The following is a 20,938-nucleotide window of genomic DNA, read 5'->3' on the forward strand; positions in this document are numbered from 1 at the left end:
GGTAGGCAGTTGTTGATGTGATCAGAGGGTCCCTGTTTCGAGCACAGGTTTGGGAAAGGAGGCGGACGGAAGCAAGACTGTTACACATAAGTCCCCACTTAATGAAATTACCTATTTATTGTTATCGTTAAATCTGGCCAGGGATAATATCTGCTTCGAGAAACTTGAACTACTTTAGAAATCAGGGCTTGTATCTGTTTTTTTATGTATCGATGTTTTCTTTGAAATATAATATATAAGAATACGTCACTGTGGAATGAATTGAGCAATAATATATACTAGGTAAATAGAGATTGAATTTAGAAACACTTGTTGTAAAGCTTGGTTTTGGTAAACGCACATAAATATTACGTATTTACATGTTTTATTTTCTGGAATATCACTAATGAAGGGCTAGTTTACTGCTGTCGCAGCATACACTTTTACATATGATCCATTGTCGCGGTTGTCCCTTGAGTGTAAAAAGCTTCCCGTGTCGTAGCCCACTGTCTGTCTCATTATACTGTTTCACTGCTGCAGTAGGACACTGAAGGACACCACCACCGCCACCATTTCAATTCAAGTCTTGTATATTCCCTGGAAACCAATCAAGAAAAGACCAGAATAATAATCCCCATCCGCTGCCATGATTCATTTGAATTTTGTTCCACATTTTTCTCTCTGGCTTTTGAGTCACTGGTGAAAGAGGAGCTCCGGCATAAAATCAATGTTCCATTAAAATGTAATGATCAAGAATGGCTTTATAGCGCTCGAACAGATGGCTCTGCTTTTAATATAACCCTATGTTTCAGTTACTCTTACACAGAATATATCGCCATCACCTATATCGGGTCTGTTTTATCTATCAGTTGATATGGGGACTAGGAAGAATAATGGTCATATTTCTGAGAATTTGATAGATATGGTTGTAGCATTTCAGGCCAGTTGGCCTCTAGATTAGTGGCATAGAAACTATGTCTAACAACAGTGATTTGATGTGGATGCCACTGGACAAACACTGGTCGAATCAACGTTTCCATGTCATTTAAACAAATCGATTCAATGTGTTGACGTTGAATCAACGTGGAAAACTGATTGAATTTGCAAATAGTAGTCAATGTATGAGAATTTCGTATTTTTTTCCACCCATTTTAAATCCAATAACATGGTGACATTTGACACACGTTGAATTCACTTTAGTTGACAACACAAACAAATGTAAATACAAATTAGACGTTGAACTGACGTCTGTGTTCAGTGGGATCAGTCTGAAGTAATTAATTGAAAACAAGGAATGTGCTATATTGATAGTGTAGCATAATTCAAATGATGATTTTCTTAATTCCGCTCCAGTTGAATCAGTATCAGAGAGGACACAGCATCCAGTATATTGTAACAACGTGTTATGTATGAAGTGAATAGGTTGTCTGATTGCTCGGAGGCCTTATCAAGTGAAATAAAAACGGACCTGTAGTTTACTTGTGCTATTGTTTTATTATACTTATCACCATTATTAATTGTAGCAGAATCAAATAAACCAAAACACCCCACAGCAATCATGGCTTAAATTTATTCACACTTGGTTGAAAATATTAAATACAGAAAAAGTGATGTAAAGAAAGATAGCGAGAAAAGAAAGTGGAAAATCTGAATCTATGTTTTGAGGACCATATGGAAGGTTTCAAGCAGACCACCATATGTTGAAGGCTTTTGTTATGGTAATAATTTTTGGCACTTTTCATCATTGCGCAGCCAAGCTTGGCAAATAAATAAAATGAAAAAAAGAAAAGAGAAAAAGAACATGGACCAATCTCCCAGTCAGAATACACAGAGTAATGGAGTGTTGTTGGTAACCTATGATACAAGTCAGTATTTGACGTCAATCTATGTCTGAGGACGCCAGGAGATGAAGTGGAAACCGGCCACTAGGGGCAACAGTGAGCACCGTTACCTTCAAGTAGGTTTCAGTATTGCTAGGGTATTGTGGATGGGGATGGTAGATGGGCATTACCTTAGTGCCAAAGGTTGCATCTTTGATTCCAGCGAGAAAAAAATATATTTTTTGATTTTGCTTTAAGCCTATCCCAGAGCTTAACCTCTACCTTAACCATTCGGAGTTAATGCCTAACGGTAATAATTCGGAGTTAATGCCTAAGCTTAAACCTAACCTTAAAAATGTGGAGTTAATGCCTAAACTTAACCTTAAACACGTTGAAATTTGATGTTTGGAACAGCTTCGAAATTTGATGTTTGAGAAACGTGGATGAACTAATTCCGACATGAGATTGTGAGAGCTTGTTGCAGCTATGATGGATTTTAATTAAGACTTTCCCAGATTCACATTCCCACCCACACTGCAGTTGATACCTGTATTTGTCTTCTTTACAAAAGACAACATAAACAAAGAGAGCAAACAAGTAAATGTCCACATGCATTGTCATTATTATTGCTGGGATATATATACAGTACCACCTACTCATTCAAGGGTTTTTCTTTCTTTATACTATTTTCTACATTGTAGAACAATAGCGAAGACATCAAAACTATGAAATAACACATATGGAATCATGTAGTACCCAAAAATGTGCTGAGTAGGTGAAGGAATTATTTCTGCATGTGTGGTTCCCACCGTGAAGCATGGAGGAGGAGGTGTGGTGGTGCGGGGGTGCTTGGCTGGTGACACCATCTGAGATTTATTTAGAATTCAAGGAATACCTAACTAGCATGACTATCACAGCATTCTGCAGCAATACGCCATCTCATCTTGTTTGCGCTTAGTCCCACTATCATTTATTTTTCAACAGGACAATGACCTCCTGTGGGAACTCCTTCAAGTCTGTGGGAAATCCTTCAAGACTGTTGGAAAAGTATTCCAGGTGAAGCTGGTTGAGAGAATGCCAAGAGTGTGCAAAGATGTCATCAAGGCAAAGGGTGGCTACTTTGAAGAATCTGAAATATAAAATAGATTTTGATTTGTTTAACACTTTTTTGGTTACTACATGATTTCATATGTGTTATTTCATAGTTTTGATGTCTTCATCATTATTTTACAATGTAGAAAATAGTAAAATAAAGAAAACCCTTGAATGAATAGGTGTGTCTGGTACTGTATATATATATACTATATATATATATATATATATATATATATATATATATACAAATATATTTACAAAATCGTCAAAGAGGAACAATGTTTTCCTTTCTCAAACTCTGAAAAAAATGTTTCAAAACAAATTATCACTTAATTTTCTGCATTTAGGGCTTCTATTCATTTTTGGAACAATATAAATTAGATTTTACAACCAAAACAAGATCTGTATTAGAAATACAGTGCAGTTTGGTTGTGATATTGCTCAGAACAAACATGGATCCCCCCATCAAGTAGGAGAATGAGCTTCAAAACAATTTTGAGCTTCAGTAACCAGAAAAACAACAATTTCCTTTTTAACTCAAAATACTCTACAAATGAAGTACCTGTAAACACATATTCCACAAGTTGCTGTGGAAACAGGTGGTTTTTCCACAACACATACAGTATGGTCACCAAGCCTATCATGAGACAAAACTACATCTTTAGGATGAAAATCAAAGTTTAATATAGAGGTCAGGGTCATTATATGAGTTGAGTGGTAGTGGTGAAATAGAGGGAAAGATGAAACGATAGGAAAGAGACTCAGTTTATTCCCTGCAGGTTTTTAAAGGAGAACTCACCATTACTGTGACTGTGTCATCCATGTAGAATATGCAAATAGCTGACAGTGCATTTGCCTGCTGGTGCTCGACCTTCCCCTTGGAGGTCGCTCACCAACTCAATTACTCTCCCTATCTGCAGTCTGTCTGCAAACACCTGTTATCCTCCCACACGACACGGTCCTCTACCAATCCCAGACTAGCACATCTCACACACCACTAAACCACACGTCTCATGAAAACCAGTTAGAGGGGGAGAGGGGTTATGATGTGAGGTGGGGGGGGGGGTGGAGTGTATTATTATCTTATTACGTATTATTATCTTATTACAATAGCTGAGTCTTTGTCATTAAGAGATTTAGGTGGCTATCATGAACAGACATGAAGAAAGGAATTTGTATAAAACCTTCATTGTCAATTGATGGATGAACATCCATTTTGTTGTTACATTAATCATAATGATACATTTTACATTTATATAATTATCTGGCTTCTAGTCACTGCTAATCCCAAAAAGAAACATATGGATTCAATATAGAGTGATCTGCCAAACAGCTTAATTTTAGAAGCCCCCGTGATTGTGAAAAATGCCTATCATAACAAATGTGCTAAACTCTGTATCACCCTGATGCCTTACACCATTATTTTCAGCCTTCCAACCAAGTGACAATTTTGGGAAGTGCTGTTTTTATTTTCTTGTGTTGTAATTTAAATGTCTATTAAACTTCTAAGGTATTTTCAAGGCATATTCACATTGCACTGCTAGACCAGGCTACAGAAACCTACCCAGTCTTCATCATAAGGAGTGAAACAACTGTTTTACAGCCAATCTCTCGATGACTGACTTTTCCCTTTTCCAGGGCATTAGTGGCGTGCAGCAATGCTCTGGCATGGTAATCTTGAGAGCAATTGGGGTCGACACTGTTTTATAATTACTGCATTGCTATTATTATCGCCTGACTAATCCACCTGGGAAAAAAAGCCTTCCCATTGCCATTATCTCCTCTGGCATGATAATTGGGGCTCCTCAGTCCTCCTTCCAACTAACTCAACCTGTCAGGATTCTGGAATACAGCTCTGTGAGCGGTGGAAGACAAGCCAGCTGGTAGTATAGAATGTGTCTCAGAATAACCTGATTCCCCCTATCCTATTCAGAGGGTTGAATAAGGAAGTCTTTGATGTTATATATGTGGAAAATGTTACATTTCATGGGATGTCTTAATAAAACACAATAGTAACGTTTGCTACAGTTTTGTATGACATGATTAAGGGTCAATCTTCGGCCAATACACAGAGGGAGGCAGTTGAGTGGACTCTATTTCCATTTCAACAACAAGATGCAGGATATCTTAACACTTCTTGTTCATCTGTTTCATTTTATTGCCCTAAATTGACTGCAAACAGGACAGCTTCGATTATTATTAATATACATGTCAATTGCCGTACCAGTGAAGTTATTATTGCCGTGAAACAAATATAATCTGCATTCATCATGTGTTTGAAGTTACCGCTGACACGAGACATTGTTCCTCTTTAAAAAAACAAAGTCCAATGGACTCTCTACAGTTTCATGCATATAAACATTTTCTTTAAAGATCAGCAGCATCTTTACAAGGTCAATGGAAAGTCAGGTTTCAACACGTGAATAGACAAATATTGTAATGGCATAAATAAATAGATGAATAAATTAACAATCACGTAAATGAATAAATAAAATACATAGATACATTGACAGATAAATAAATAGTTACATAAATAGAGAAATACATTATGTACAAGGTAGTAGGACGATTTACATCTAATGGTAGAAAGAGCTTTCAGCAACATATAAATACAAAAAAACGAATCCTTTGTAACTGAGGGTGCATGTCATGAGATCATACCTTTTCCTTATTGAGGTAATAGAAAAAGAGGGGGGCACGTCAGAGAGTGTATAATGAACATTGCTTATTACGTAAGACTGAGGGAAACACCACAGAGTGGCAAAGTTCATGCAAGCCACTGCGGTGGAGGAAGAACAGGGATGGTTTTCATTGCTATAGACAGGTCACTGCACAATGCACATGGCACTTATAACAACAGATCGGTAGATTTGGTTTGGCTCCCAGTGTGATTTTTGTTCTAGTTACCAGTATGATGAAGAGTGTATACTCTGATTGCCGCCGGAATCTTGTGATAACACAACCTGTTCAACAGGTTTCCCATAACAACTCAGAACAACTGCTCTGATGGAACTGACAATGACCCCTGGTTCATGATCCTAATTGTTCTCAGCTGATGTAGTTTGCCTTTAGGTTTTGTTCAATAGGTTTGTCTGGAAGCTTTTTGAATACCCACAGTTACAAAGATGCTTTGCTTTTAAAAAATCAAGGAAGAATTGGCACAAAAAATAAACAACAAATTCAGTCGGACAATAGAAAAATAACACCTATTGAATTAAAAACATATGTGTGACAAAAAGGGTATGTTTTTAACTTTTAAATGATCTCCCATTTTTTGAAAATACTGTCATAATTCACATTTTCATAAAAAGTTCATGTTGGCAGTTGCAAAAGAATTCAATTCTTAGCAAATAAAAAGCAGCATAAAAATACAAGAGGTCATTTTTGTCTCTAAAAAACAAAAGAACACTGTTACTGTCCTTTTTTTATGTTGTTTATTTTTTTTCCTGTAGTATTTTCTATAAAATATCAGGAATCTAAATATTATTACTATTGATATCAATATCATTATAGTCATTGATAAAAATTCACATGCCAGGCCTCATATATAATTGTGTGTGTGTACGTATGTGGGTGTGTGTTTGTGTGTGCGTATGCTTGTGTTTGTGTGTGTGAGCTAAAAACAAGTCTTTATTTGGGGGATGGGTGTTTTGATTGTATGTATCTGTGGACGATTAGCTACTGTGCAGGGGGGGATCCAGCATATTTTGAAATTGTCTTTGCCATAATCAGAACAGTTTCTTCACGTAATCTCAGTGAAAATATTGCTTTCTATAAAAGGGAAGAAAAAAGGGATGTAGGGCAGAGTGAAGGGGGTTATTGGTTGTAGAACCTAGGGTTCCAAAATCTGCTTCCGTCCTTCTGGTTCCGCCAGCTAGTTCTCAGAGCAGGACTCGTCCTCATCTTCATCCCCAGATCCCTTGAAGCAGGCTGACTCATAGTGCTTGTTCAGGTAGGATTTCAGGGCGAAGGTCTTATTGCAGCGCTTGCAGCGGTAGTGCTTGAAGGCAGAGTGGGTTTGCATGTGGGCGCGGAGGTTTGAGCGGTCAGCAAAGGCTTTGCCGCAGTGGGCGCAGGCGAACGGTTTCTCCCCGGTGTGCGAGCGCATGTGGCCCTGCAGGAGCCAGGGCCGGCTGAAGGCCTTGCTGCACACATCGCACTTGTGCTTGAGGTCATGGGTGAGGATGTGCATGGCCAGCGCCGGCATGGACACATACACTTTGTCGCAGGTGGGACACTTGCGCGCCATCTTGCTATCCAGGCTACGGTGCGTCTGCTTGTGCCTGCTGAGGTTGGATGAAGTGGCGTACGTCTTGCCACACTCGTTGCAGGAGTGGCGGGACGTGCCAGCGGCCCCGGCCTCCCTCTCCTCTGTGGCATCGGCATTGGACGTGGCAGAACTACCTCCCTTACGGCCGTCGCCGTCTCCCTTCCGCCGCGAGCGCCCGTCGGAGATGAAGAAGGCATCCATGGTGTAACCCTCGGTCGGGGCCTCCGCCTCGCCGCTGTAAAAGCCGCTGGCTGTCATGCCGGACTGGGGGCTGTCAGGGTGCTCCAGGTCAGGGTCACAGTACTCCTCGCCCCCGCTGCTCACCTGGGTGTAAAGGGGGTCAGAGACAGGCGAGGCCAGCTTGAGCTCCATCTTCTTCTCCCCCTGGTATACCGATGGCGTGATGTAATCCTGGATGTAGCCTGGAGAAAACACACACAATAATAGTTTGAGTAAGGCAAAACACACGCACACAGTCTACAGTAGTCTACAGTAGACCTGGGGTTGTGGTGGTAGATAAGTCTATTGTGATGTGATTACATGATTATTATTGATGATTGCCTCTTGTAAATTATGAAACAATAGCATAAAAACATACAAAACACATTGCAATTTCCCCAAATCACACAGAACTAACCACAGGCCTCGGACTGTTATGCTGCTGCCGAACATTATTCACAGCATTCAGCCTTATTAAACAGTTACAGTGCAGATGAGTGGTGGCTGCTACATACAGATAATAGCTCATTAAATAGACCTGTGAAAGAAGGCCCCTCTTATTACACAACGTGGTCTCATTGATTAGGCACCTTTTCTTCCCACGATAAGACTTTTCTCACTATAAGGTATGTCAATCCTCTGTGACGATCTCTTTGCTGCGTTTGCCCAATTTAAGCCTGAACACGCTGGGCCCATCAGACAGCACACACTGTCAAGGGTCTGGGTTGACTGTCTACCACACTATAAATGAATTGATCTAAACCAGGGGCGTCAAGCACCACATAAATCTGACGGGGCACAAAGTATGCAAACACCTGAAATAGCTTTTTCCTGCTATCTAGAGCCATAATCATTATGCTTAATTCTATATCAATATATATATATATATATACATTTACTGGTGGTGGTTCTTTTTTTAAAGAAACGAAATATGCTTCTCTACATCTCTGCTAAAATTTGGGTAAAAGATTGAAAGAATGTGAGTCTTATTCAGTACATTTAGTAATTGCTTGCTTTTCTAAAGTCTGCCAGCCTTGCCAGCTAAGACAGTTAGACAAGCTAGCGACTCTAACTGGATTGATAGCCTGACATGGCTTCTTGGTAGCTATAGTTATGAGGTTTGGAGATTGGGAGCCTATCTGGGCTAAAGCCAACTTCATAATATTGCTAGGTGGCTAGTAGTATTAGAGAGAAATATTTTAAAAATTTTTTACATGACAAATCTGATGGGGCCTGTGCCCCCTATGGGCATGATGCCTCTGATCTCAACAGAGTAGCACTTCCAGGATATTTCCAACATTTCTCACTAGATTATTGACTGATGTTACATTACAGATGGGCAATATTTTTGTCTAGACAATTTTTTGTCCCTCCTTTAATTGCGAGGCAGCCAAGTGAAGCTAAAAGGTTTCCTGGCAGCTGTAAAGAGCTAAACAAGGCTGAATGTGAAGTAACATTAGCCGAGTTCATCTACACACTTGTATGCATTTATCTAAACATGTTCCACTTTAACAGCTTCCAGGAATATAGGACAAACATACGATTCCAATTGGAATGTGTGGTCCAAATCCTGCCCTGGGAGAAGTAGTGCATAACTGCAGAAAAATAAACCCATTCCTAAGCACTGTGTGCAGCACGCGGTGGAAATTAACTATTGACTGTTTTTTAATGAAATTCTAAGTTTCTTGCTGATCAATATGCCATCATCTGTAAAATAGTACAGCTGTTGGAACACACTGTGTGAGGGGAAATAAGATAGAAGTAATGCAGGCTCGGGCACAGAATAAACTGACTGGAGAGGACAACACAATGATAGCCTATTGCACATGGTGCAGTGATGGAAAGGTTAAGCGGAAACACGATAAACAGGATTACCAATGGAACAAAATGGCTATAGTGTTTGTGAAGAGGGTCACCTGTATGCAACAGTAAGCTCGCTGAAGTGCCTTTAAGAATCAGGTCATTCGAAAATCCATTTAAGTGCTCTCTTAGAACACTGTCTCCATTCCCAAGGGGTCCCTCTCAGAGCCCATTCCTTGTCAAAGGCATTACCATGATACTGTGGGACTGGGAGACTGAGATCTTACAGGAAGGCAGGGGTGGTATTTGGTCAAACGCACCATCTCTTGTTGACTAGATAACAACTTATGATATTTGGGAGATGTAGCCTATAGTAAAGAAATCATTTTAAAAAGACTTCTTAAGGTAATGGTAATTCTTACTTCATTTCAAGTATATAACACATTGTTATATTTTCTCCCAACATCTAAAATGAGGCACTATCTCCTCCAATATACAGTACCCTAAAGAGAGCACAGGACAAGAGTCAAACATACTGTAAACAGCATCAGATTGTTACTGGAACATACAGTATGTGGACATTTTGTTTTCTATTCCCCTGGTTAATTGCACATATGCGACCGGTTTCAATTACTTAAGGTCAGACAGAGAGTTCATCATTTGTGGCTGAACTAATGCTGTACCAACCTTTGCAGTACAGCAACTCATTCCTCTAATGCAGAGCAAGCATGTAATTAATGGACTCCCTCTCCCACCTTCCTCCTTTGTTGTTCGACAGACACTTCAAGTCAAATGTCTCCACAATGGAGGGAAATCCGTTGGCGCAGCCTAAGTGCTGATGCAAGGCTTTTCAACAATGTTATGATTTCTCTGGGATTTCATTGAGCAGACGAGAAGGCTTCCTTCCTAATGCAATAGACTATAATGTTTTTTTTCTCCCCCCAGTCAAAATCCTTTCTTTCTCAAAGGAAGAGGAGTAGTGTTTATTATTTACACGACAATAGAATGAGACTAACATGTTTATAAAGGATTGTAATTTCAATACGCATAGTCTATGTAAAGAAGTCATGTTTTTGCAATGAATCTGGTTCCATAACTTCATCATAACCTTGTGCATTTGTGTAAATAAAACACACATTTATTTATCCTTTTATATATCATTTCAAAATATATATTTAGTTAAATTGGCCATTCACTACAGCCATCATTTGTGAAGAACAACAACACCGTGCAAACATGTGCTTTTGTTATTGGTTGCTGTTGCAAATCTAAAATCACTGAATCACAGTAGTATGTGATGTGATGGAATAACAAGTGGGCATCGTTTGTTCACAGATTGAGCTGAACTGTAAAACTATCTGCTCATTGCCAGACAAAATAACAAAGAGAGACAGACGTCTGGCATCCTAAATATGGCCACAAAATGGGAGCGAGCTAAAACCTGACTGACTGAAAGTGAAGGACGTCTCTCTCTGGCTCCGGCTCTGGCTCTGGCTCTGGCTCTGACTGGACTTGGGCTTAGCGTGATGCCCAGTCCTAATGATGCCCACTGTGCAGCTATGTGCCCTTTCTTCTATGTTTACTGTATACCCTTGGTCACGTGGCCCCTCGTCAATGCTGCCCGAAGCATTTCTGTATTTTTCTCCCTCTCTCTCCTCCTCGCCCCCACCCCAGCTAACCCCCCTCCCCTCCGGCCGTACTGTACATGGCTGAAACTCTACCTCTGCTAGTTTTCAAACGCCCGGAAGGAGGAGAAAGATGTAGCGGACGGATGGGGGTGGGGAGACTGTGCATGCATGCTGTGGTTGGGTGGGAAGGGAGGGGGGCAGAGGGGGGTTCGGACTGTGATGGAAACTCAAGGACAATAACAGCTAAGGACAAATGTATCATCCGGCACTCATCTTTCATGTTCATACATTTTTCAGTTTGTCATCCTATATGTTAATATCTCAATTTGTCATCCTGTATGTTTCAGGCACACAGTAATTTGTGCAAGTAATACAAATTCAGATACACACGTCTACAGATGTGCGGCACGTTTTGCTCCCCAATTTGCATAAGCCGATCCTCTGCTGTGACCTGAATTGTGTCTGCCTATCATCAGAGTAAAAAAAAAAAGTCTGGGAGCACAATGGGGGTGGGGTAGTGGTGCTGGAGAGGATTATTTGTGATACGGATGCAAAATCAGCCGGCTTTATGTAACATCTGCTATGAATTCCCAGACAACAGGCATGTCAAGGGGTGAAGAGGCACTATTTCACCTAACAACCACTTATACACAAACAAAAGATAATTCCAACTATGTTTACTATGTTGATATCATGGGGCATTCTGATTCTGGAATCAACAACTAAACCTGTTTCTCCAAAGGGAGCAGTGATACAGTAGCACACCCTAGACAACGGCAGGCAGGACGTGTGTGTGCTGTGCAGAGGTATGCAAACTCACCATTCTCACTGAGGCGAACCCCCAAGTTGGTCACAGAGTCAGTGATGGAGCGTGAGAAAGGAGTGAACGAGTCGTCCAGGTGGTGATGGTGATTAGAGGCAGCATTGGATGAAGAGAAATCATCAAGCTTGATTTTCTTCACCAAAAACGAACGGGGCATGTTTCAAAGAATAAAAAACACACAGACCCGAGAATCACGCATGAGAAGAAAAGAGAAGACCCCCAAAGAAAGCAGCAAACAGGCAGAGCTGGAGCCTGCTGACGGTAGTAGTAATCCTTGTGTTAAACGAAAAGACAACCTCTAAAAAACATAAGAGAAGGAAAGAAAATGGAAACCAGTGGAGAACAAGGCTGACGGCAACGCTGTGTGTTACTCTATGGCTCCCCCAGCTTTCAAAAAGATAAAAAATCTTCTGGTTCAGCACTGGATAGCTCCTGTGATGCAGCAGGCTTAAAGGACCAGAGAGAGAGAGAGAGAGAGAGAGAGAGAGAGAGAGAGCGTGGAGGAGGGAAGGGAGAGAGAGACTGTCGGACTAGCTGAGATCAGCGATCTCTCCAGCTTTTATATGGGGCACAGGCAGTGGAAGATCAGGTGGTGCTGCGAAATGGAGCTGCTTAGCTTTAATCCATCAAATGTCCCCGGGGACACACATCAAATTACCACTGAACCGTCTGTGCATTCATTCGCACACAGTCAGAGGAGAAAGAACACAGCCAGACCCCCCCACACACACACACACACACTGCCCCCACTACTATCACCCCCTTTCACCCCCTCTTATGCTCCATGGCATGCTCAGAGGAGGAGTAAAAGAGGGGGCGGGCAGACAATGGAGACATGTGGATGAGAGCACATTCAGTGTCCTGTCTCCCATTGTTTTCAGATGAAGTGGCACAGTTTATGTTTGCCTTGTTACAGGCACTGCCTCGCTTCCTCCTCATCCTTTCCTCTCTGTCACCTCACTACCTCTCCCCATTCCAAACTATCCTTGGCTGAAACGAATGTGGACATATCGTACTGTAATTCCACAATTCACATTTTCCTCCGTAATTCCCGATGAGAAAATGTTTGAATTGGAAATGGATTTTTAGGTACCTTCCTGATTGACTGCATTGGAATGAAATTGACTCTAACCTTGACACATGCACTGTAGAGTTTCATGAAAGTGATTTCAGCACTGTTTATCTGTTTATCCATGGATGTATTAGGAGCGTTCCTGGCAAACTCTCTCGAATTTTCTTCCCTGGCGGTGCGGCACAGATGTGTTTCCTGCTATGCATGAAAATGTATTATCTGTTTAATTACATCTTTTTGATTAGAGTGAAATGCAAAATTAGACCCACATCTGCTAATTAGTGAGGTCAATTCTAGATTGATTTGGGTTGATAATATTAAAGCATAGCTGGCAGCAAATACTTCGATAGCTACATATTCTGTCGTTTTTGTTATTTCGAAAATATTGAACAGTTTTCCTTTTAGAATACGGTCAGAAAGTGTCACTGTATCTGACAAATATACATTGGAGACTGTAGAAATCTTACATAACAAGATGTGATTTCTCATTTGTAGAACACTGTATGTCTGTCATGCATATGAACTCTCATCATTTTCAATAATCAATCAGGAAAACCATGCACAGCCATGCTGGATCATACAGCAAAACATTGTCATGCTGCAATGATACAGTAGCAAGGCTATGGGACAATTTCATGCTGAATTGACAGTCATAAATTGGAAGTGACAGTGTTATAACTGGGCTGCTGCTTGTTTCAACAATTTGGACATACTCTAAGAAACTTGCTACAGCCAAGTTCAGTTATCTAGTCTACGGAGGAGCAGAAATTGAGAAATATGAAGAAAACACTGTGCATCATGCTATGAATGATTTCCCAAAGGTTTATGGTGTGGGACCAATTACTGAAAGTTGCTGTCCACTGTTTACTGTATAGGCACATGTCTTGTACACATCTGGTATTTCTGGGTCTACTCTCTCAGGGTTCTTGACTCTATTTAATAGTAATGTTCTTTCCAAATTCAGCACAACTCTTTCTGTGTTTTAGACATTGTAATTTTGACATCGGAAAGCTACAAGTTTTTCTGACTTCAACAAAAAATCAGCCAGGGGGATAGCTTAAAGTTAACTTTTTTAAACTAATATCGAACTTCTCCAGCAGTTTTTAACCAACCTCTAGTTTGACTCTGCGGTCTGAACTGAGGTTTATCTGTGGCAGAGGCCCTCCTCAGTCTTCTGCTTTCTGTATGGTGCAGTGGAGCACAACCAGGGCACCGCCTCTCTGCTTCAGACATGGCAAGCAGACATTAACATTACACACGTAAAGATAATGCCCTGAAGAAACATTGAGGCACTGATAGCAACTCAACCTATTGGAGGAAGGACACCTCCATTGAGAAAGAAGCATCCTCAGCACCTATGTGTCAGTCCTCCCAGTTCTATTGCCCTACATTTAAGTGGTTTTACAGTGTTATTTGTTTTATTCAACTGGTTGTGTGGTTAACTTGTATGTCTGAACATTTGCTGAACTGGCTATATTTCGACAGGATACACAGTTTTAAACCATGAATGATCCTGATTTCATATTTGAAACCAACAACTGCTAGTTACAGGTGACAGGTTACAGGTTGCCTCTCACCCTATCACTCCTCTTCCCTTCCCTGAGTTCCAGTCCATTAGAACCCCCCCAGACTCACTCTGACATCTGATCACTGCCTCGGGACAAGTGTTGCCATGGTGACAGCCCCTCAGGGTTAGTGGGAGTGGGACGGCTCTACCCTCCCCAGTAGTCGGGGCAGGGGCTTGGGTTGTATCCACAGTCTGGTCAGAGGGGGAGGCAGCGACACTATCTCAACTGCATTAACATACTGTACAGCCTCAGAGGGCTGTGGAAAGCTGGCCAGCTGAATGTTACATGTCTTGTTTGAGACAATTCCTCCACTAGAGATGCTGTGAAGCCCAAAACAGAGGAAATAAAGCCATTGGAGAAGGAGTCACATATAAAGCAATTCAATCCCTTAATTTACTTTCAGGCTGATTCATCTCAGTAACTTATTTAGAAATCAAGGGTTTCATTTGAATAGAGAGAAAATAAAGCCATTGAAACAGCTTTTCTTCTGAAAAGGTAGTGGTGCCTAAGCAGTCCAGGACACAGGCCATTGTGCCACTTATAACGTTACCATGAGTGTGAGTCAAGGTGCTCAGAGTCCATTAGGCACAACCACCATCAATAATTCACCTCGCTCTGCCTTACTGGGTTAGTGCAGCAAGCCAATATCCCCCTCATACTGTTTTATCATAGAGGCTCTGTCGTGTGCTGTAGCAAATATTGTTGTGCTGTTCTATGATAAACATCCTATACTGATGACTCACCAGCGTATAGGGATGATTTGGTCGCGATAATAGTTTATCAAACTGAGAACGATGAATAATATTCTCTGCATTGGAATACAAATAAATAAATAAACCCAGACTACAACAAACTGAAATGAATAATTGTTATGTATGGCGCTTTCCAATGTCATGCACACCCTTTCTTCTGTTGCAAATAACAAACTGATCAGCCCTAGAAAAAGAGAAGAAGGTCGAGAAGACAATATTTTGTACTTTGATGAGGACTCCCGGCTCAACATAGCCACACTATATCAAATGCAAGTTGGCATATATCACTCATGCCCTATTTGGCTTGTGTGTGCCTGTTGTTCTGTGTGTGCGCTTTTGTTGTCCACAGGCAACTGTACAATAAGTGGGGCAATTAACTGTGAAAGGCAGAAAGAAGCTAACATGTTCCTATCTCTCTTTGGTGGGTGAGATAATTTATGCTAATAACATCTCCACCAGCTCCAGTCTGCCTAAAAATGATAGCAGACCCTTCATTCTCCCTCTGAAAAATCCTTTTCATCCTCTAGAAAAAGCTGTTTCTCAACACCTTGCAAGAAGACAGCTGCATGGAAATGAATGAATATCTCTCAGACAGAGCCCAGACAGAATTGGATTTTCAATGTTCCACAACTATCAATATATAATGGTAAATACACTCACTCACACTCACTCATACTGTGAGGCCCTTTGTGGTTAGGAAAGGAAGGAGTAGGCCTACCTAATTAGGATGTATAAACATGAATAACAACCCATTGCCCAGTGATATTTAGATACTTTGGTGTGTGTGATAAGATGAGAAAAATGTTGAACAGAAATGATACAACAACAAATCTACCCAGCCCAAGGTGGGATCAATATAGAAATATACAATTGTTTTGCAGTGCAAAAAAATAAGAAATCTCCTCCTCTGTCCTATTGTGAGTACTTCCTCCCAATTTAGCCTCCTGCACACTTACAACCTAGTCTCCATCTCTCTGTCTCTCTGTCTCCATCTCTCTCTCTCACCTTCTCTCTCGCCCTCTCTCTCATTCCCTAACGCTTTCTCTCTCTTTCTCTCCCTTCTTCTCTCCCCCTAGCCCCCATTCCCCCCCAATCTGTTGTTCTTTTCCTCTCAATAGCCACCATCACAGAGAACCCAGGAATGTAGGAAATGTATTCAATATGATGTATGAATTATGTTTCTTAATATCATTTAATCTGCAGCTCAGTACGCTGTTCCAGTGGCATAAATTCCTTTATCATATTATGGATGAGGAGGAAATCACTGGCCGTGCAGAGCGGGTGTTTTCCATGATGCCAGTTCCATAAATAACACTGGTGAAAGTGAGAGCAATAAAGCATATGCAATCTTCACCATATGGTAGGTAGCTAGCTGCCCACAACCATACACAGTAAGGTGCTCTGTTATTGTCAGCGTGGTGAGAAAGTCATTTTCTAAAACCGTCAATGGAAAGATTCTTGGATTGGACTTAATAATACATCTGATTGTTCATCTCCACACCAAAAGAAAATACATTATTATTCATAAACATTTCCTCAAAAAGCAAACCTACAACCCAGTACCTTCCAAAGGAATGATGTAGAAGCACCCTAGTGCCATTAAAACATTGTTTTGTTTTAAATGTAAAAGCCACTCTCCAAAAGATTTCCTATGTATTCATATCATCCGTTTCCCTTTCTGTAGTGATAATTAAATATGAATTATAATTGTCATCACAGCACCTTGCTCTAAGTTATCTCTAAATGATTGTTCCAGTAATCTTATTCTAAGTTAATTGGGTTAATTAATCATCAACAGTCCCTCCTCTAACCCTCCTCATCCCCCATCCTTCATCCCCAAAAAGGCATTGCAGGTTTTTTTCATAATATGTTCCATGGAGAAGGTCATACCACTTGATAATAGACTGTCTCTTGCAATTTGTACCCCGACCCCAAAATAGGAGCAACTGCATTAGTGTGATGTTATCAGTCTGTTTGAAATTAGACAACAAATTAGAATATTTGCATGCAGCATGAATGAAGTGGAATGGCCCAATAGACGAAACACAGACCAAAGATGTTAATTGTGTAGCAAGTCCAAAAATATTTTCTCATTTCAGTTGCTCATTTGTCTGTGTGAGCAACACCTGTTTGCTTTAGGACACAAACCAAGACATGGAGCCCTTGTTTGCCAAAACGAAGCCCTTTCATGAATAAAATGAAGGAATTTGCAACCAAGCAAATTCTCCATCAGGCAACATTGAAGCAGGCGTCTTTTTTCTCCTCTTATGTGCTTCCCTTCCCACCAATGCTGCTTGTCAGGGAGGTGAGGATCAATTTCCCCCAGATTAGGCTGCCTGTGGAAAATGATTGCTTTTTCTACTACTTAGCAACAATTTTTCAATTTCCTGTGGTCTTTGTTACTCTCAACATTTTTGCAAATGAGCAAAACAGAGGCGAGCAGAGCAGCATTTCTGCCTTTACGAACTTCACCTTGGGACCGGTCGTCATTTGCATATATATTGAGAGCATACGTTTTTGGTTTATAATAGTCGCCATTCTGGGGTGGGGGTGGGGAGGTGGGAGCGGCTGGCAGGCATTCTGTCACCTGTTATGAGGCCCTTGTCCACGAACAACGCTGAGGCAGACAATAATCACGGTGCTAGGAGACTGGGATCCTAATGCACTGGTGTGGTGGAGTTGCTCTTTTGTGACACACTCTCTTCTATCCCAACAGATAGACTACAGGCTACCACAAAACAAAGACCAATTACCCTGCGGGGGGGCAGATTTAGCCATAAAATATATTTATAGTTACATTCATTAATCAACACTGCATTAAAAGTCATATAATTGTATGATGTGTAGTCCTAATAAATGGTTTCTTTGTGTACCTGTATACTGTAGCATTATGCAGTGACTAAACAAAAAATTAGGAAGACCTGCCCTTTCCATGACAGACTGGCCAGTTGACTCCAGGTGAAAGCAATGATCCCTTATTGATGTCACCTGTTGAGTACACTTCAAATCAGTGTAGATGAAGTGGGGGAGGCAGGTTAAAGGGGGATTTTTAAGCCTTGAGACAATTGAGACAAGGATTGTGTATGTGTGCCATTCAGAGAGTGAATGGGCAAGACAAAAGATGTAAGTGCCTTTGAACGAGGTATGGTAGTAGGTGCCAGGCGCACCGGTTTGTGTCAAGAACTGCAACGCTGTTGGGTTTTTCAATCTCAACAGTTTCCCTTGTGTATCAAGAATGGTCCACCATCCAAAGGACATCCAGCCAACTTGACACAACTATGGGAAGCATTGGAGTCAACATGGGCGAGCATCCCTGTGGATTGCTTTCGACACCTTGTAGTCCATGCCCGATAAATTGAGGCTGTTCTGAGGAAAAAAGGGGGTTCAACTCAATATTGGGAAGGTGGTCCTAATGTTTTGTACACTCAGTGTACATAACATATAAAATCCCATTCTTTACTTTGAAATGTAACTGCGCAACCATGCATGTTTTGCGGTGCACATCGGTGCGTGTGTAAGTGTGTGTGTGCATTCATAGACCTACATTTGTGTGTTTGAGCACATTTCAAAGGGCATGCAGCTTTTGTGCAGGAGGCACACACACGCAGACGATGCAGCTGGCAGTCAGAGGCAAGCTGTGTTCACTGTGTTGCTGCCTTGAAGCGTGCAAGTTGGCACACTTACAGAAGGCCGTGGCTCCTGGGTCACCCTTTATATAGGGTGCATAAATGCTGCCTCCTTCCCCGTCTGCTGTCTGCTCCATCCAGAACGGCTGATGGTCATACCAAGGATAATTTAGCTATTTGATTTGTAATTTTAGAACCCCTTTAGGTATCTGCAAAAAAATTATTAAAAACAATTGTCTGATGAAACATTGAATTTGGCGTTACTACTATTATCCCATAGAGACAAATTGAATAACAGATTCAAACATTGAAAACAGATAGTCCCAGTCTGAGGTCCTGAGTGCTCTGGAGCAGGTTTCCATCAAGGATCTCTTTGCTCCGTTCATCTTTCCCTCGACCCTGACTTGTTTCCTAATCACTGCCGCTTAAAAACATCCCCCACAGCATGATGCTGCTACCACCATGCTTCACCGTAGGGATGGTGCCAGGTTTCCTCCAGACTTGACACTTGGCATTCAGGTCAAAGATTTCAATCAATCAATCAAATGTATTTATAAAGCCCTTCTTACATCAGCTGATGTCACAAAGTGCTGTACAGAAACCCAGTCTAAAACCCCAAACAGCAGGCAATGCAGGTGTAGAAGCAGGGTGGCTAGGAACATCTCCCTAGAAAGGCCAGAACCTAGAGAGGAACCAGGCAATGAGCGGTGGCCCACCAGGCAATGAGCGGTGACGCTTCGGCGTCTCAGACCCCGTAACGGGAGGAGTGGAGACCAGAGAAGGCTCGGCCTCTGACTCTGACCCGTTGCTTAATGGGGAGAACTGGTTGAAAGTTTCTGTCGGCTGAATGAGCGACATTCAGCATTCCTACAGCATTTCCTTCCAGAAGCCATGAGAAAATTGAGGAGATTTAAACAAGGGTATTTAAACTACTATCTGTACTTACTGGTGGCACAGACGCTGTTTCATCCTTTCCTACACTTAAATTACTCTTGCCTAACGATTGCGTCTGAAGTTTGGCTTGCAGCACAGCTATCCTCGCCATAAGGCGATCGTTCTCCTGTATATTATGAATACAGTGACTGCAATTAGAAGGCATCATGTTAATGTTACTACTTAGCTTCAGCTGGTGGAGGTCCTGATGAACCATGTCCAGATAAAACGTCCGGGGTGTAAAAGTTTAATCAAAAAGTTGAGCAAATATTTTGATTTGATTTGACTTGATTCTCCCATCTTCACAGAGGAACTCTGGTCACCTCCCTGACCAAGGCCCTTCTCCCCCGATGGCTCTGTTAGGCCGGGCGGCTAGCTCTAGGAAGAGTCTCGGTGGTTCCGAACTTCTGTGTTCTTGGGGACCTTCACTGCTGCATACATGTTTTGGTACCCTTCCTCAGATCTGTGCCTTGACACAATCCTATCGTGGAGCTCTACAGACAATTCCTTCGACCTCTTAGCTTGGTATTTGCTCTGACATGCACTGTCAACTGTGGGACCTTATATAGACAGACGTGTGCCTTTCCAAATAACGTCCAATCAATTGAATTTACCCCAGGTGGACTCCAATCAAGTTGTAGAAACATCTCAAGGATGATAAATGGAAACAGGATCCACCTGAGCTCAATTTTGAGTCTCATAGCAAAGGGTATGAATACTTATGTCAATAAGGTATTTCTGTTTATATTTATAATACATTTGCTAACATTTCTAAAAACCTGTTTTTGGTTTGTCATAGTGGGGTATTGTGAGTAGATTAATGAGGAATAAAAATGGAGTAATCAATTTTAGAATAAGGCTGTAACGTAACAAAATGTGGGAAAGGGAAGGGGTCTGAATACTTTCTGAGTGCATACTTCCATTATTTTATTTTTTGGCTGCCATCAGGAAAATCTTGTGAGGCTTGCAGGTGTCCTAGAGCAAAACAACCAACATGTAGGTGTTTTTGAGAGACTCATCTTTCCATAGAGGGGTACCCTCATACCCTCATAGATATCATCCTGACCAACCTGCCCTCTTAATTAATACTGCTGTCTTCAACCAGGATCTCAGCGATCACTGCCTCATTGCCTGCGTCTGTAATGGGTCTGCAGTCAAACGACCACACCTTATCACTGTCAAACGCTCCCTAAAACACTTCAGCGAGCAGGCTCTCCAATCGACCTGGCCCGGGGATCCTGGAAGGATATTGACCTCATTCCATCAGTTGAGTATGCCTGGTTATTCTTTAAAAGTGCTTTCCTCACCATCTTAAATAAGCATGCCCCATTCAAAAAATTTAGAACCAGGAAC

General features: G+C 41.4%; 1 protein-coding gene across 1 annotated transcript; it reads right to left on the minus strand.

Moving 5' to 3' along the window:
- Positions 1-5,028: 5,028 nt before the first annotated feature.
- Positions 5,029-12,289, minus strand: scrt2 (scratch family zinc finger 2). The gene is made up of 2 exons (XM_024384253.2): positions 11,632-12,289; positions 5,029-7,586 (listed from the first exon to the last, which is right to left on the minus strand). The coding sequence occupies exons 1-2, from the start codon at positions 11,789-11,791 to the stop codon at positions 6,769-6,771; spliced, it is 978 nt and encodes a 325-aa protein (XP_024240021.1). The 5' UTR covers positions 11,792-12,289; the 3' UTR covers positions 5,029-6,768.
- Between the last annotated feature and the right edge of the window lie 8,649 nt (positions 12,290-20,938).

Source organism: Oncorhynchus tshawytscha, linkage group LG22, assembly GCF_018296145.1.
Source record: "Oncorhynchus tshawytscha isolate Ot180627B linkage group LG22, Otsh_v2.0, whole genome shotgun sequence".
In the NCBI taxonomy this organism is placed as follows: Eukaryota; Metazoa; Chordata; class Actinopteri; order Salmoniformes; family Salmonidae; genus Oncorhynchus; species Oncorhynchus tshawytscha.

Coding starts and splice junctions, on each gene's coding strand:
- scrt2 (XM_024384253.2), bottom strand. CDS start 11,791: ATGCCCCGTTCGTTTTTGGTGAAGAAAATCAAGCTTGATGATTTCTCT. Junction 7,587..11,631: donor GGTTCGCCTCAGTGAGAATG/GTGAGTTTGCAT, acceptor TGTTTTCTCCAG/GCTACATCCAGGATTACATC.